The following is a 17,765-nucleotide window of genomic DNA, read 5'->3' as shown; positions in this document are numbered from 1 at the left end:
AACAAAGCTGAAGTTTGATTGGTGAGGATTCGTAAACACTTTATTGGTTCTAACAGAGGTTTTATCACCATATCAAAAGAAATCAACACATTTCACCATCAGTGGACAAAAGCTTCGTTTGGCAAGTTTTTCCTGGACATGAACAAACCTGCTCTTCCCTCGTCTGCTGCAGGTGAATGCAGCCAATAAGAACGGCCGTAATAACCTGAATATTCATCAGGCACATCTGGTGGAGCCGCTGTTCAGGAGGTCCCTTTAAAACAGCTGATTCTGCTTTAGCGGTTGACTGAAGGGACGGCTCGGCTGGAAACAGACGTGAGGGTCCGTTCAGGTGGACGAGGCTCAGAGACGTCTCTGCAGGTGACCCAGCTGCACACCCTGAACGTGTTTTAGTGTTCGGCATCAAACGGACTTCAGAAGCAACAGTTCAGCGTTTGAAGGCAGGAACTAATCCAAGCTCTGCGTTAGCCTGAAGCTACGAGCAGGTCAGAAAACACTCAGCAGCTTCGGGAAATGACTGACAGCTCAGACACAGGTCCAGGGTGCTTTAGCCTAGCGTAGCTGCTAACCAGTGCAGCCACCAAACAGCACACACCTCCACAGTATCTGCTTGATGTTTATTTTTTTGAGATGTTGTTGTTTTAGTAGCCGTTAGCATTGAAGCTACTTGTTGACCAACAACCACAGAACAAACTCTTGCATGTGTCTTCTTCCATTAGCTTGTTAGCTAATGACACAACATGAAACTGAAAACCGGTTCTGAGTTACCAGGTTTATTTTTCTCTTTGATGTCGCTAAGCTAACAGTTTCCCTCACTTCAGGTACAGGGATCCCTTTAGCCTAGCTTAGCACAGAGTCGTTGATACTCGCCAACATGCATGTCAAAAACTTTCAGTTTACAGAAACAGAAAATAAACCTGCTGGAGACAAAAGTCTCACCCAAATGTCCCTTTGTGAGCAAGTATTCTTATGTCAGACTAGTTTTGAGGTCAGGATTAAAGATCAGATGAAATATTTTGCATGTAAACTAATTTTACTCGTCAAATATCAAGTTAAAGTTGTGGCTTAAAGTTGCGGCTCAGTAATTAAAAAAAGTCCATGTCCATCCTGACGAGCTGAATTTTAAGAAACAGTTTATTACGAAATTATCTGAAGGATAAATTTGGTGATATTTTCTTTAAATCCCACATACACAAACAATGAACTGATGCTTCGATCAAATAGTCAAAACGTGGATTCATCCGCCGCTGAAAATAGTCCCCAACCAATGCTGTTACAGGAACTGACTTGAACAAAGCAGATATTTAAGAGCTGCTCTTCACCTTCTCGTGGGATTTGTTGACGGTCAGAAACACGCGGAGGAACACCTGACTGATGCTTTGAACTAACTTTATTTATACGCCTGCATGACGACCTTTAATCCAACGCAGCACTTTCAGGCACTTTCTCTGGAGGAAACAAGAATTTTAAAGCAGATGAACGAAACGAGCAGGAAGCCCAAAACATCCCGGGGGGGGGGGGGGGTTGGGGGCAAAGTAACACGATATCCAGAGGTTTAAAGAACAGAAGCATCTGAACAGTCAGCGGTTTTTCACATCGGTCAAACTGGTCCGACGGATGTCCTCGTCCAGCTCTGATTGGTTCTTTTCTGTTGGAAAGCTCCTTCACAGTAAAGCGTTGCATAATCAATAAGTTGATCACCCTGAATTGTCACAAATGCTTGAATATAAAATCCATCCAGCTGCTTCTGTACATGAACATTAATGAGCTGTACATGAGAGAGTCCTGTCAATGACTTCATTCTACGGAAGCTCAACAGCGCCAAGAAAAAAAGAGATTAAATATTAGAAAAAAAAAATACTAATAAATCAGATTTATGATAAAACAAAATCAGTTTTTAGTCAGAAGTTTACAGGACAAAATTCCACGTTTAACCTTCGACTTATGTCACAATGAGATTTTCAATCCAAGTCAGTCAACATTTTGAGATACCAAATCAAAATAATGAGATTTACTGATTAATTCAACAGTAGACATATTAGTTCAAGTCACAGTGATGAGACACGAAGTCAAAAATAACACTACTCATCGTCAGTAACAGCAGCTTCAGATTTAGGTTTTCAGTAAAAGTCACAAGACTTCAAATTTATGAGATTTACTGAGTCAAAAATGTAATAAATAAAATCAGGATAAATTAAAAAAAAATAAACTCACAGCAAGTTATTGTGACAGGAACTAAAACTTATGACTTTAGTCAAAATGAGATTTACAAGTTCAAAATGCAAAAGTCTGAAATGAAATTATGGGATGTACAGTTTCACAAAGTTTAATTTTTGAAGTCACGATTATGAAATCTGTAAATTCAAAATCAACAAGTCGACAATATAAATTAAAATCTGATAAACGAGAATACGACCAAGGAAAACAATGACATTTGAAGTAAGAAATGTTAAAACTGCCACAGCGTTGACTTCGTGCCTCATCGCTGACATTCTAGAGTTTAATCATTTCTAACTTTCAATCCTTTTTTCCCAGTTTTGGTACTGATGAGCTTCCGTATTCAGGTTCCAGATGGGCATGAAGATTAAAAAAAAAAAAAAAAAAAAAACTAAACCCAGGAACTTTATTTACATTTTCTAACATCTCATTCTTGTATTTACACTTTGTTCCTCTATTTTCGGGTCATTTCCATCTGAAGTTCAAACATTTCCAGGAAACTAAAATATTCGTCGGATTATAATCCATAAACAGCACGAGGAGCCGATTAACTGAAAGTTGAGTGTTTAAATGAGATCGAGGAGAATCGAGTGTGTGGGCTCAAAGAACTGAACGGTTCACCTCAAACTGGAAATCAACCTTCATCCAATCAACACTTCCAAAAACAAAAGCCACGTTCTGGTGAGAATGATGAGCTCAGCCCTGATTGGTCCGTCCTGTGGCGGCAGCGACCAAACGAGCTGAAGTCTGACTGAAGCTACGCTGTGAATATTTACCGGGTGTTTGCAGACAGCTCGTCGCTCCTCCGAAAGCCCTTTTCCACACCACGTTCCTCAAAGCGCTCCAGTCGAGCTCCTTGTCCTCTCGAGTCCACAAGGACAGCTCGTCCCGGCGGTGGCCGGAGGGATTTGTCCGTCCACCGACCTCGCGTCCACGTCGACGGACTGGGCGTAGTCATGTTCGCTCTGTAAGTGCAGAAGCAGCTCCTATGCTAAGGTCCTTTTTTGTCGTTTGGCGTGTCGGCCGCTTCCTGTGAAGTGTTTGAGTCCTCGTGAACTTCCAGTTTCATGTCCTACAGTTTGGCCCGCTGAAAGAACGCCTGCGGACGAGAAGCGGAGAGCGGTCAGCTGATCAGCGAGCCACGCCCAGCCGGCCTCGTTATAGGAAGTGCACCTGAACCTACCTTAATGTAGTTCTTCAGGACTTTGACGTCCGGCTGCTGAATCACTTGACAAAGTTCCTGTAAGATCAAGTTCAAAAGGTGAGAGGCTGTCTCAGAAAAAGACGAGAGACGGACGAGAGACAGGAAGCGAAAGCTGCGTCAGGATTAAGAGTGTCACTGAAAGGACGCGCTGAAGGACGGCGTACCTGTGAGATCTCAGGTGACACCTGAAGGGAGGGCAGATACTCCTGCTGCAAGAACTGGATGAACTCGGGCCCCTGAAAGAGCAGATGAGACAAATATGGACAGCGAACAACAGAAAACACTCGTCTGACCATCAAACGTGGAGGACGTCTCTTCTCACCCTTTTGAGATGAATCATTTTCAGCGTGAGCGAACACTCCGACAGCGTCTGCAAGACAAAGAGTTCAGGTCATCAGCTGCTAAAACCTCACGTTTGTTGGCCAGTCTCTGGTGCAGACACGTACCAGGACTGTCTGAGCGTCTGAGAGGTCAAAGGTCGGCTTGAGAGGAGCCAGGAAACACGCGGGGACGATGTGTTTGTAGATGAAGTCTGGGAAACCCACCATGCCGTCTTTACCTCCTGCAGGTCGGAGCAGAAGACACAGAACATGAAGGACCAGAGAGACGCTGGCCGGGACAAACAGCAGTGATCTGAGAGGACAGTAAGTGGACATTCTTCCTGTTTCTCACCCCACAGCTCCACCAGCTTGGAGAGGATGATGAAGCAGGTTTTCTGAGCGATGGGGTCGGGGAAGTCCACGGCGCCCTGGATGATGGTGAACACGACGCGCTCGATGTTTTCTGGCCCTGAAGACAAAAACGCAACATCAGCGCCAACGACAGACTGCAGAGGAAAGTCTGACTGTGGTTTGACCAGAGGGAAGCAGCTCGAACAGGCCGCAGCCTCACTGAGCTCAGGAGAACCAGACTCCATTTAAAAATCTGCAGAATTAAAAAGTTACCAAATACAAGCTGCTTAGCTTAGCTTAGCATAAAGACTGGAAGCGGGGGGAAACAGCTAGCCGGGCTGACCTGCCAGCAGCTCCTGACCACTGATCAACATGTAAACGTCAGCACCTTCCTCCACAAACAAGCAGCTGTTAGCATGTGGTGCGTTGATGTGAGTGCGAACGCTCGCCTCCTCTGTGACTCACCCTGATTGGCCATCACCTCGTTCATTCCGCTTCCTGTGACGGTCTGGATGAAGGTGAAGTAGCTCCTCCTCAGCATCTGCTTCTCCAGAGCGGCCGCCTGGTCGTTGTCTTCCGCCGGCCGGCCCAACACCTCGAAGATGGCGAGCACCAGCGGCATGAAGACCTGCTGCAGGAAGGGAGACACCTGCCGCTGCCATGGCAACGGGGAGGAAGCCGGTTATTCAGGCTGGTCATCGGTTTACTCACTTCAGCGGTAACTGAGCTGCAGGTTTCGGCCCGTCGGGGTCTTCCCGCCTACCTTGAACTTGGCGGTCATCTGGCTGATGAGCGGGATGAACTCCTGCAGGTCTTTGGCCTCGCAGTCCTTCAGCATGTGCTCGGAGGCGGCGGGGATGAAGGGCAGCACCTCCTCCTCCAGGCAGATGATCATTCGGTGCAGGAAGGAGCGCACGGAGCTGCGCAGCACCCCCCGCTGGACGGGGCAGCTCAGCGCGGGCAGGAAGGTCTGCATGCAGTCCCTGTAGACCTCCGTGCAGCCGCACTGCTTCACCGTCTGCTTGTTGCTGAACGCTTTGCTGGTGCGACTGAGAGCAGAGAGATGAAGACGTCAGCTGTCCCGCATTACATCGTTAACAGCAGCTGACACTTAAACAGGTGAGGCTCGGTCTGGATCTCACCTGGCGAACCCGACAGCGTGGCTCAGACAGTCGGCGAGGGCGGCCTGTCGCTCCTCCTCCGTCTCCTGCAGCAGTTTGGCGAGCAGCAGGCGGAAAGCGTCCATGAGCGGCAGCAGCAGGCTCCTCATCAGAGCCTGCTTCCTCTCCACGGGACTCTCTCCGTTCACGATCAGGACGCCCGCCGTCTCAAACATGAACAGCTGGTCGTCGCTGGTCAGCATTGCCGGGAAGCCATTTTCCTGGACGGAGGACACCGCATCGACGTTGAGGACGGACGAGGCGATGACATGATGCTATGATGGACAGATCAGGTGTTGTACTTACAGGTGGAGCCAGTTCCAGCAGGTCCTGGATCCTGGTCAGGATGTCCTCGATGAAAGCGTTCATGTGTTTACTGTCAACAGAGAGCAGAACCAATGAAACGCCTGAATCCTACAACATCCCTCCCACCTTACTGACACTGTGGAGTCTGAATGAATCTGACGGCACAGAGACGGCTTCACGTCTCGGCGCTCATCTCATCTGGAGTTCGCTGCAGCTGCTGTCACATTGTGTTCTGTGAGGTGTTTCTGTTATTTTGTCCACCAGCCTCAGATGAGGATGATGAAGCTGGACTCACTGCAAAGACTTGACGAATCTGGAGAAGAGGTAGGCCACTCTGCTGCGCACCTTCGGGCTGTTGTGTCTCAGTCCTCTTTGGTCCAGAAACGCCATCTGAGGGCGGACAGGACGGCGGTCAGCGCGGCGCGCTCACAGGTAACATGTGACACCTGAACGCTTCTGAAACATCACTCACCAGGACGTTGGGGATGTGCTGCGGCTCCACCACGAAGAACTTGTCGTATCGAACGACCGTCTCGAAAAACTCCAGAGACACTGAGCTGTGCTGGTAACTGCTCACGCTGCAGGACACCAGCTGAGGGACAGAGAGGACAGACAGCGAGCGTCAGTCACCGTGTCCTCACAGCAGACACACAACAGACGGCAGCCTCACGTCACCCACCGTCCTCATCATGTCCTGCAGGGCGCTCGCCTTCGTCGCGTCTCCGGAGAAATGAGCGCCGTGAGATGCGGGCAGGGCCTCGCCGAGCATGTACAGCAGCCTGATGGCCACCTCCACCTCCATGAACGGAGCCGTCTGCCAGTTCCTGCAACACAACAAGCACAAGACGGTGAGCTTCAGAGGACGCAAGGACACCACACAGACACGTCTGTCCCACGCGTTCACACCTCAGACCGACTTTCTACTCACTGTCATCGCTACGTTCAACACAAACAGGAGAACCCAGACAGACCTGCTCAGTCTGCACAAACAAAGCGCTCTCTTACTGCATGGTGTTGGTGAAGACTCGTCTCACGGCCTCCAGCAGCAGCTCAGGAGACACCTGAGCCAGACGGTCCAGCAGCATCTTCAGCTGCTTCCTGTACTCCACGAACATGGCCTCGTCCTCGCCCTGACAAACAGACCGGAGGTCAGCTTCACGCTCTGAGCGAGCACGCGGCCGCCAGCCGTCAGTCAGCGCACTCACCTCGTTCTCAAAGTTGTACTCGTCGTCGTACGTCAGCTTCTTCATGACGGCGAGCATGACGGCCTGCGGTGAGGAGGAGGGAGCTTTTACTTGTTCAGCCCTCAAACAGACGATCATTGATGAAGAGCATCGTCGGGATAAAGACTCACCTCTACGTTGGTCTTCTGCTGGTCTGTGAGCTGAGGAAGCTGCAAAAACAGGAAGTGAACATGAGCGTCTGTCAGTCGACGGATCGCCGGCTCGTCTCACATCGTTTTTCTTAGTGAAAACATTTTATTGGTCCAGGTGAAGCTGGCGGCCTCACCTGTTTGAGGACATGCAGGTACTCGTAGCAGAAGCCGACGATGTTGGCCGAGATGTCGTCGTCCTCGTGCACCAGCAGCTGAAGCAGCAGCGGCACTTTGGCCTCCACGGCCTGCAGCGTCTCGGCCGCCGCCTTCACGTTGCCGGACTTGGCCAGTTTGGTCCAGCTGAGAACCAGACTCTGACCCATCCCGTTCACCAGCCGCGAGAACTTGGCCAGGAAGTCCACGTCCTCCTCCTGACAAGACAGGAAGAGGGAATCAAACACGCTGTGTCCAGGAAGCGCCAGCGTTCAGCGGGGTGCGTTCACAACCTCTGCTCCACATTCACAAACACTTTACAAACAGACTTCACAGAAGAAACTGATCAGAACAGAAATGACGAGGAAAACGATTTGTATTTTCTGCTCATGCTTCACACTTGCAGCTGCTGCCATCTTATTTTTGTGCAGTCGAGGTCAAAGTCGGGTCATACTCTCATTGATCTGAATGTCAGAGAACTTTTTAACATCACGTGACGCGTGCAGCTGTGACGGGCGGAGGCCGACCTGCTCCACGTTGAAGAAGCCAGCAGACTGCAGCACTTGGCACAGACTCTCCACCAGCTTGGTTTTGTCCACGGGGTCCATCCCTTTGTTGACGATCTCGAACAGGCAGTCGCAGGCCTCCTCGCGGAGCTCCTCCACAGACATCTGGCTCAGCAGCAGGTTCACGAAGCTGAAAGCCAGAGTCTGAACATCAGAGCTGCAACGACTCGCAAGAACACGTCAACATGACAGAAGGAAGAAACATGAGAGAAGCCCAAACAGCAGAGCTTAGCGTGCAGTCACATGACGTTCCCCGTGTGACCTCGACGCTCTGCACTCTGATCAGGTCTGCGCGGTGCAGAGGCAGACCTGGGATCAGTGTGAATGAAGAGGACTCTGACTGACCGGTCGTTGGCGATGAGGTTGAGGTCGATCCAGGACACGTACGCTCCCACCACCTCCAGGCACTGACAGGTGAGCTCCGGGTGGGACTGCTGGTAGGTCTGCAGGATCTGGAACCAGGACTCCACCAGGTGGGGGATGCACTGCTCCCGCATGCTGTCTTTGATCAGAGTGTTTCGACGCGTCTCCTGGAGGACACGTTCAGGACAATTAGCCGGAGACTCTGAGCTCAGGCTGCAAAACGTCTGATCCAGAATCAGATTGTGACGTTTGAAGAACAGGATGAAGCATGAACACAACGACGCGTTGTGACGTTACCTCGGGCGAGTGGAGGATGTCTCTGTCCACCACCTCGGCGTCGATGGCCATGAGCGTCCTCAAGTAGATGTCGACGCCGTGAGGGTTCAGGCCCACCAGAGACAGGATGTCGAAGACGAACTTGGGCCACAGAGTCAGATACTCCATGATGAAGGTGAGGGCGAACACCTGAGCCGCTTTGTTCCTGATGAACGGCTTCTCAGGATGAGCGTTCATCAGCTGAGGGATGAAGAACACGTCAGCAGGAGCGTCTCAGGGACGGCGACACATTAAACATCATCACAGAAAAGAAACCTTTTATTTTCCATGTGTACACGCAGACAGACAGACAGAACAACACGTCTCTGAACTCAAGAGTAGAAGAAAGTACTGCAAGATGGAAATGCTGAAGTAAAGTAAAGTACTTCTAACCGCAGCACAGGCCACAGGTAGAAGTAGGCGGGCCCACCTGACACTGGAGCCACTTCATCAGAGTCTCCCTGATGAGCTGCTGCTGAACTGCACTCAGACCAGCGTGTCTGCAACACAAAGAGCAGCGCAGGTTGAGCTGCTGGATCATCATCACTCATGAGACACTGAGACAGACGCTCGTCCTCCTCACCTGAACTTGATCTGATGTTCCAACACTTGGAAGCAGAAGAACTTCACGTGATCGTCGCTGAAACAACACAAGAAACACGTTTCAACACCTCTGACACTCTGAGGATCAGACGAGGGTCGCGGCAGCAGGAAGTGACACGGTCTGACGCTCACCTGTAGACGCCTTTAGCGAGAGCCTCAGCGCAGACCTCCCAGCCGTCCTGAGACTCCTTCAGCTGCTCGAAGTACGCCATGGCCTGGACAAAGACACGCCGACGCCACACACTCACGTCAAACCAGCAGGTTTGCTTAAACTTACAGTGCTGACTGATCTTGTTCGATCATGGCCGACTTACCCTCTGCCTGTAGCGGGCGTCGGCGTTCGGGTTGAGCCCCAGCAGGGCCTGCTCGTCCATGACTGCAGCGACAGACTGGCAGGCCATTCGTGGGTTAGCTTTCCTCCAAGGCAGGTTCACTCCTCTCTGCTGCTGTCGGGCAGATTTCTCTCATCTGGCAAAAGGAAAGAAAAGCTGCGGTAATCAAACAAAGAGCGCTGAGCTGCGCTCGCTCTGCTGCAGGACAACACGCGTCCAAACGCCAACCCGCTGCATCACACCGCCGTTGTTCTGTTTGTCCACTCTCTGCCTTCACAAAGGGACACAGCCCAGCCCAAATAATCAACATGCAGGTAAATCAACATCTCTGACTATCAACAGGTCTGTAATCTCCTTCTGAGGAGCTGATCTCCACTCAGCAGAAGTCCAGCAGGAACACATGAAGAAAATAAGTCACTCAGCAACTTTCATCCACATTTAGGACGAGTTCAAGCTTTTCTTTTCAGTTTCCAGACGATCTGCAGAAGGAAAGCTTGTTTCCAGCCACTGAACACGAGTTCACTGAGGTGACCTTTCACCTGAGGTGTGCGCACGGCGGACGTCATGTGATCAGATCACGTTCTAACGTCAGTCAGGATGGAGAGTTTCTCTGAAGTCCTCAAAGATGGAGGGATGAGAACATGTTTTAAGCCAGCGCTCCCCTGCAGGTAACCACCAGCCACCTCTGCAGAGGAAACTGAGCTGGAAATATTCTTCATCATTCAGTGGACCGAATATATGTTCATCCAGAGTCTTTGTGGATTGTGCTTTTTCACAGATTTATCTTTCAGAGAGAGTGAAGCTCTGCTGAGTGATGATCCTCCATGAGAGCCTCAAACTGGGGCGAAATCAAACCAAAGCACATCACTGCTGAAGGAAGACCCACATGAGCACTCAGCCGCTGTCTGATGGCTCTGAGAAATCAACACATGAACAGTCAAATGACAGGGCTGGGTTACCTGTGCGTCACACAAGGCCACATCCAGGTGAGCTGCCAGAAAGGACACGAGTGAGTCAGCTCTGGTTTGTGTTCATGGATGCCAACAAAGCCTCAAATATGACGAATCCGCACTGACAGCTGATGTGCAGCTTTGAACTGAACCGATGGAGGACGGAGAGGGTGAACAATACAGCTGACAGCTCAGCCATCATCCGCCAGCCGACATGATGCAACGCAGCGTCAACACTTTGAGCCACGATGTCCCGTTTACGGCTTTACCGCCACAAATAAAACACCTCCGCTGGACATTTAAGCGCTTTAAACGGCGACAAAACGGAACATGTTGTGGATGAAGGTGCGACCTGACAGCCGGGACACTGCTCAAAAAGTTGACACTGCGGTGCTACAAGCTAACAACTTCACACAGACACAACATAGCGGACTGCTGCTAACTCAAGCTAGCGTTAGCCGACTAGCTTCGGAGCTCGCCTGCTCTAAGTTAGTAATCGTGACCGTGTGGCAGTTAACAAAACCCCGGTCACCGCCGGGAAGCTTTCATTCACAGCGTTACTGGCCGTGTTTGAGATGAGAGCAGCTTTATCGTGTTTTTTGTTCTTGTTTATCACGGCTCGGTAACGTTACCTGCTGATGTCTCGCTCGCCTCCTTCAATCACATCATCGCTGTGAAAATCTCACGATGACAAACTCCGCTAACGTTAGCCGCTCTTATCAAGCTAAGTACAGTAAAACAGACGGCACGTTCTGGAAAGCTCACCTTAAAGAAAACTTAATTCATCGGGTGTTTTTCTTCTCCCGTCCAGTCATCGCGGAGCCGTTAAGAATTCACCAGAAATCAAGCTGCATGTCGGCTACACTCACCGACACACGACAGAAGCGGCGGTGCGGCGTGTCCACTCAGTGAGCATCCGGGTCACAGCCGCAGGAAGCGATTCATTAATAACGTCGGCGAAAAGTCTAGATATTCATGAGAAATTTATAAAATGAATATTAATATATACATACAATAACTATTTTTTGAGGTGCGACCACAGTTATATTATATGTGATATATGGAGAGGTACTTGTGCTGGACTTGTCTTCATGCGGACAGATGTTTGCTGTTTGCTAACGTTAGCTATGTTAGCTTACCTTCAAGAGACTGAAGCTAGTTTCCGATTCGTAAAGGGACAACTATTTCTGTGATCTGAGCGATGCTTCTCCACAAAGTTATGAAAAATGGACTAGAAATCAAAGTAAAAACCTTGTCTGGAATTAAAACCCTTATTCAAATTACTGAAACTTTTATTCTTTGTTAAAGCAGGAAAAAATTGATGTTTCTACATAGTTTACTGATGCCAAAACCCACATGTATCACACCACACATGCAGTTTTTAAATGTTAATGTAAATGTAAATGTAAAGCAATGTTAGCTCGATACCACTCAAATATATCTGCAAGGCTACAGCCACTGGCCAATTAGCTTAGCTTAGCATAAAGACTGGAAAATACCTGGTCTGTCCTATGAAGGGAACACAATTCAGCTGCCAGCACATCCAAACCTCACTGACTGAAACGTCACATCAAGGTGTGATTCCATAGAGGATGGTGTGATTTTTAACATATTACTATTATTATAATCATTGTTGTTGCTGCTGCTGTTGTTTCGGGTTAGGGGGTTAGGAAGTATTTTATTCTACGTTATGTCTGTTTTATTTCAATGGTCTGATTTTTTTTTTTTTTCCATTGTAGTCCTGATGCTTTAATCCTGCTCCAACCATGTTAAGCACTTGGTAACTTTGTTTTGAAAAGTGCTGTATAAGTTAAGTTTGTTATTATTATTATTATTATTATTATTATTATTATTATTATTATTATTATTATTATTTTCCACACAGAGGATGAATATGTGGAAAGCCTTCACCCTCAGGGCTCAGAATGGATCATGACGGGATAAACTAACTTTAAAACGGTTTTCATTTAGTTGTATGGTATTTGTATTGTGTCAGTGTTGATGTTTTGTGCGGTGTTTTGCTGCAGAATTTTTCTCTTACAAACATAAAACTTTGATTTAACGGTCGCCTCACGAACATGAAACCATCTTCGGTGCCTCGTCGGCACGGTAGACCCGCCTCCTGCCAGTCCTCCGTCCATTTGACATCCGGAAGCTCCGCCCTACTGCTTCCTCTTTTACTGTGGCAGTGAGCGAGAGACACCATGAAGGCGTCCGGCACAGTACGTAAAACTCTTTATTTACCGATATATGCGTACAACATACGGAATATATCACCCGATGTAGCATCATAACGTTATGATCGTCTGATTTATGCGTTTATGTCTCCAAAAACTCCCTGTTTAAGTTATAAATTGAGTCTTTTTCGTCCCGATGCGTTTTGCGGCTACAACATGGCGCCCGCGGTACCATGTGGACGACCGTGGCTTGAAATGGGACCGTGTGTGTTACACAGTTTTAGCCATATTTTAAATGATAAACATTCACTAACAGCAGAGGAGAAGCAGCAACAGCTCCTGAAACATCTTTATTTGATTAGTTATTGAGATATATTGTCCGCTTAACGTCCCGCACGAGCGGCTTTTAGTCAGTTCATTAAGCTAACTCAGCTCGTATGGAGGCTAACGTTAGCCGCTAATAGTGTGGTGCTGAAGTGTGTTTACCGGTGCGCTCGACGTGGATTTTATCACGGGACGTGTAGCTGTTACTGAGCAGCTTCTTTAATCTCAGTGAGGTCTGTAAGCTGTTGGCTGTTTGAAGCCTCCGCGCCGTGCAGGCTTACAGTTAGGCTCGTTGGCAGGTTCGTTTTCTGGCGATGCTAATTACTGCAGAACACCTAACCTGCTAACAGGCTTCCACATGTTTGCTGCTCACACACTGTTTTTGATGGCTTTAATTCACAGTGTTGTTGGTGTGTGTAGTGATCAAGCAGAGCTCTCCTTTGACTGTCAACACTGGAGCTTTTCCATAGACGTGATCCCTGTGACTGAGACCAGAAATCACACCGATAACTGTAACTGTTATATGAATGAAGCAGAGTCAACTGTTTCATTAGAAACAGGATGTGCAGATGCTGTGCTCTAACCTGCACACCTGAAACTGTAATAAGACTTTGACAGGGTCTGCAGGCCTGCGCTGGGCTCATGCAGCTCTGTTAACACTCAGTCGACTGAAAATGTTGAAGAAAAGGCTGAAAACAAAAAGAAAGGTGGTCAAAGTCTTCAAACGGAGCAGCTGCTCAACTGCAGTTAAAACTGAAGTTTAAGGGAGAGTGCATGAATTTGACATTTGACCAGATTTTACACTCAACAGAATATATTTACAACACCTGAAGCCTAACAACAGAAGGACGTAACACAGTGGACGTGCCAGTACTTTCGTCCTCACAGGACGTCACCGTCCGTCCTCTTTGTCTTCACTCGTCTGCACCCAAACCCAAAGGCCATGCCGCTCAGTGGTATGATTTTGTCTGGTGTGCACACAGAAACGGACCCTTGTCGCCTTTCTCTGAGCTGCCGTGCCTTTGAAAGTGAATTCAGGGGTCAACAATCACGTCTTTAAATGCCTTGGTGTGTTTCATGTGATGCTCGTGTGTCCTAACAGATGACACTTTGTCTCATTGCAGCTTAGGGAGTATAAAGTCGTTGGGCGTCTGCTGCCCTCCGCCAAGAACCCGACCCCCCCTCTGTACCGGATGAGGATCTTCGCCCCCAACCACGTCGTGGCCAAGTCCCGCTTTTGGTACTTCGTCTCCCAGCTGAGGAAGATGAAGAAGGCCTCTGGAGAGACAGTCTACTGTGGCCTGGTATGTTTCTGAACCACACAGATGTCCGTCCTGCGTCCTCTGGTGTCAGTCCACACACAAATTTAAAGCTCCTCAGCTCGTTGTCTTCACTCGTCTGCACCCAAACCCAAAGGCCGTATCGCTCAGTGGTATGATTTTGTCTGGTGTGCACACAGAAACGGACCCTTGTCGCCTTTCTCTGAGCTGCCGTGCCTTTGAAAGTGAATTCAGGGGTCAACATTGAAACATCACCTGTTTAAATAATGAAGAATAAAGGTTTTAACTGACCGTGAAGTCAGTTTTCTGACAGCAGAGACGAGCGACGTGCATCAGTCACACCTGAAGTCACTGTCGGCGGTGATGGCGTCTCATGGACGTCCGTCTTTACACGTCCGTCTTTACATGTCACTGGGCCTCGAGGGGGAATCTGGTGGCACAGATTTCCCTGAATGTTAATCGTTCACACATGAGCGGTGCAGGAAATGTTCCTGAACACTTCAGGGATGAGCTGCGTGTGAAAGAAAGAGCAGAGCACCTGCACTTTAAACACAGCGACCTTCAGAAACGACCCGTCAGACTGGACTCGTCTGTTCGTCCTCTTTCAGGACGTCACTGCCTTCCAAAATGTCATTTCACAGCTTTCAAACCTTGATTTGTGACATAGAAAATGTGCTGAATGACCTGTTCGTCCTCAGCGTCAGCTGTGTTGATCTGGACATCTGGACGATGTCTCCTCGGTGTGTTTGTGTGACATCAGACATGTGACATCAGACAGATTCACTTCTGTCATGAATCTGACGTCTGTCAGCAGAAACTCACCAGAGGAGTCTGATAAAGACTGAATATCCTGAGTGTTTGTAAGAATATCTGCATCGTTTGAGTAAAACTGACGTCCTGCTGCTGAACTCCTTCAGGTCCACGAGAAGACCCCCCAGAAGGTGAAGAACTTTGGCATCTGGCTGCGTTACGACTCCCGCAGCGGCACCCACAACATGTACAGAGAGTACAGAGACCTGACCACCTCTGGAGCCGTCACTCAGTGCTGTGAGTGCGCGCACACACACACACACACACACACACACACACACGCACACGCACACGCGCAGACACACACCACCTGCAGTGATGAACAGGTGGAGTTAGCCACAATGTCCAGTGTGACTGATTGAACAAGCAGCTGTGATTCGCTGTAACTGGATTCATTAAAGGCTCAGTTGTCGTTAGCTTTGTTGCTTCTTAGCTTTGTTAGCTTTGTCATTGTGGGCCTGTTAGCATGTGGACGTTAGCATCGCAGCTGCCACAGATCAGCGATAAAAACACACCACGCTGATTATAAATATAAACGTTTCAAAGTTTAGATCCTCCTGCAGGTTTTTGTTGGTCTGTGCTCGTTATGGAGGATCGGCTCATTGAAACTCTGTTGATGAAACGTGACTTTACCTCAGACAGCGTCCGTCAGTCACCTCTTTCAACACGTGCCTGTGTTCAAGCTGCTGTGTCGATAAAGTTGTGTCTCCTGTCTTTCGTCCATCAGATCGTGACATGGGAGCTCGCCATCGTGCTCGCGCCCACTCCATCCAGATCATGAAGGTTCAGGTCATCGCCGCCAACAAGTGTCGCAGACCTGCCATAAAGCAGTTCCACGTGAGTCTTCAGACGCCGTTCGATGTGTTCTGACCGGCCGGCGCCGCCTGCCGGTCGTGGCCGTGGTCGCGGGTCTCTCTCTGGGCTGCCTCCATGTTTGTCAGCTCCAGATCAAAAACCCGCCAGACAAAAAGCCAGATTCCTCTTCCAGATTTCCAGCTTCCATCTTCAAACCTGGCGGTTCTGAAACTGGCGACAGATTGACTGACCTCACTGCTCGTTCACCGCTCGCTTGTCTCAAACTGAACGTTTCCTCTCGTTCCTCCTGCAGGACTCCAAGATCAAGTTCCCTCTGCCTCACCGGGTCCTGCGCCGCCAGCACAAGCCCCGCTTCACCACCAAGAGACCAAACACCTTCTACTAAAGCAGTTTTCATTTTGTGCGGGAAAAATAAAAATACTCAATCTGAAACGAGCCGTTCCATCATTTTATCTTCATTTAGAAGAAATCAGCTGCTGCTCTAAAGCACATCTCAGCTCAGTTTATGAGAAACATCAGACGCCATCAGGCGAGCAGGTTCAGAGTCTGAGACGTTCGAGAAGGCAGAAAGCAAAGATGAAAGTTATGAACCTGCTGGATGGAAACAAAAACATCTAATTTTATCTTCAGGCAGAAAAAGTCTTTTCCAGATGGAATAAAATAATTCAGAGATGAAACGTCGAACAAATGAGTTCAGATTGATTTTAGTGGCTGACAGCTGAGAGAAAGTCGACCAGCAAAACCAGGTCTGGACTGTCCTCTGGACTGTCCTCTGGACTGTCCTCTGATGGGTTTATGGACTTGGTCTGCCCTGCTGTTGTGAGGCTCGGCGTGACCTTTGACCCCGCTGCAGAGAGGTGCGGTGAAGCTGGTTCCACATGTGTCCACACGATGGCAGCGTTCTCTAAGACGAAGCTGAAGCTGCTCCACCAGACTGTTCAAACTGAGCGTTTTAAGGTGTTTCCAGTGACCTGCAGCCACGTTAGAAACACTCACACCAAGGTGAGTTCAACTGAACTCAACATGACTTCATGTTTCTCAGCTCAAATACTGACTTCACGTCTCTAACCAAGAAATCTTCTTCTGGGGCACAAATATTGATGAGATCATTCAGTCATTTCGTCTTCAGCTTTCAGGAAGTTGATCTGAAGCTGGAAGACGTTTCTTTCCCTCCGTGAATGTTAAACGTGCCTCAGGTTCCCTGCAGGTCGAGAAGATCCTCAAAACATCTCAACACCTAGCGTCCAGTATGAGCAGGATAGCTAGTGTTAGCATGCTAACACGCTAAGCTAGGATGGTGAACACTATACCTGCTAAACATCAGCATGTTAGCGTGTGTTAGCAGCTGCAGTATTTCATTAGAGTTCGTCAGTTTGTGGAGGAGCTTTGGTGCCACAGATCAGAGAGAACAACACAAAGAAATCTGATCCTCGACATATTTGACTAAATGTTAAACAAGTCTGTTTAAATCCAACTGCTGCTTCTCAATTATGGGCACCATGAAATGATAAAAGCTGCGAATGAATCCTTCAGTGACCAAACATCTGAGCTCGCTTCATTTGTCCGTTGATTTTCAAACGGTCCAATCACAGCAGCAGTTGAAGTCCAGTCATCCATTAATGGATCCACCGAAAATCCACCAGGAACGTTTTTGTTAATGAATGAAACCGTTTCATTTCAAATGATTCGACCGTTGTAAAATGAATACTTAGCTGCAGGGCTAGTTAGCATAGTTAGCATTTAGCTCCACATGTCAGAGCTGCTAGCATGGTGGCACACGGCTGTTAAAACAGAGTCAGTGCTGCTCCAACCTGTTTTAAAGATGGCGTCTAAATGGAGACAGGTGAGCTGCGCTCCGCTCAGGTGTGCCGGCCTGCTCAGGTGTGCTAGCGTGTGTTTAACCTGCCGTCTGCAGCTAAGACGCTGTTTGTGCGATTATCAGACGGCATGCTGGGAGCAGGCTGGAGGTGGAGGTGCTGTTCGGGGGAGTCGGCTGGGTGTGTGCGACGCAGACGGAGCAGTGGGTGGCTGCAGAAAGACCTCACTCAGTGATGGAAAACATTCTTTTCAATGAGTCACAGTCATAAACATGTAAAATCATTACAAATCCAGCAAAAAGGCCGAGTCCGAGCTGACTTCACCC

The 17,765-nt window shown here is 48.7% G+C and overlaps 2 protein-coding genes and 2 non-coding genes across 5 annotated transcripts; 3 read left to right on the top strand and 1 right to left on the bottom strand.

The window, feature by feature from the left end:
* Positions 1-23: 23 nt before the first annotated feature.
* On the bottom strand, positions 24-11,125 carry xpot (exportin, tRNA (nuclear export receptor for tRNAs)). Of its 2 annotated transcripts, none has more exons than XM_070992489.1 (25): positions 10,981-11,125; positions 9,248-9,401; positions 9,066-9,148; positions 8,914-8,970; positions 8,761-8,830; positions 8,313-8,531; positions 7,998-8,182; positions 7,614-7,782; positions 7,068-7,304; positions 6,913-6,951; positions 6,764-6,826; positions 6,564-6,688; positions 6,238-6,382; positions 6,031-6,150; positions 5,854-5,948; positions 5,559-5,628; positions 5,235-5,473; positions 4,856-5,141; positions 4,558-4,747; positions 4,094-4,210; positions 3,868-3,983; positions 3,744-3,791; positions 3,586-3,657; positions 3,401-3,457; positions 24-3,316 (listed from the first exon to the last, which is right to left on the bottom strand). In XM_070992489.1, the coding sequence occupies exons 2-25, from the start codon at positions 9,332-9,334 to the stop codon at positions 3,290-3,292; spliced, it is 2,916 nt and encodes a 971-aa protein (XP_070848590.1). In that variant the 5' UTR covers positions 9,335-9,401; positions 10,981-11,125; the 3' UTR covers positions 24-3,289. The 2 variants fall into 2 exon arrangements, with proteins under 2 accessions (XP_070848590.1, XP_070848591.1); XM_070992490.1 differs by having other exon boundaries at positions 9,248-9,421; positions 10,981-11,068.
* Positions 11,126-12,373: 1,248 nt separating this feature from the next.
* On the top strand, positions 12,374-16,054 carry rpl18a (ribosomal protein L18a). Its single transcript, XM_070992124.1, has 5 exons — positions 12,374-12,437; positions 13,841-14,020; positions 14,914-15,043; positions 15,534-15,643; positions 15,915-16,054. The coding sequence occupies exons 1-5, from the start codon at positions 12,420-12,422 to the stop codon at positions 16,005-16,007; spliced, it is 531 nt and encodes a 176-aa protein (XP_070848225.1). The 5' UTR covers positions 12,374-12,419; the 3' UTR covers positions 16,008-16,054.
* Positions 13,638-13,766, top strand: LOC139350977 (small nucleolar RNA SNORA68). The gene has a single exon (XR_011603555.1). It is a non-coding gene; the product is annotated as a small nucleolar RNA SNORA68 (small nucleolar RNA).
* On the top strand, positions 14,114-14,242 carry LOC139350978 (small nucleolar RNA SNORA68). Its single transcript, XR_011603556.1, has one exon. It is a non-coding gene; the product is annotated as a small nucleolar RNA SNORA68 (small nucleolar RNA).
* Positions 16,055-17,765: the final 1,711 nt, after the last annotated feature.

Source organism: Chaetodon trifascialis, chromosome 22 (assembly GCF_039877785.1).
Source record: "Chaetodon trifascialis isolate fChaTrf1 chromosome 22, fChaTrf1.hap1, whole genome shotgun sequence".
NCBI classification, from domain to species: Eukaryota; Metazoa; Chordata; class Actinopteri; order Chaetodontiformes; family Chaetodontidae; genus Chaetodon; species Chaetodon trifascialis.
The sequence above is the reverse complement of the archived record's forward strand: the minus strand, read 5'-3'. Positions and strand labels throughout refer to the sequence as shown.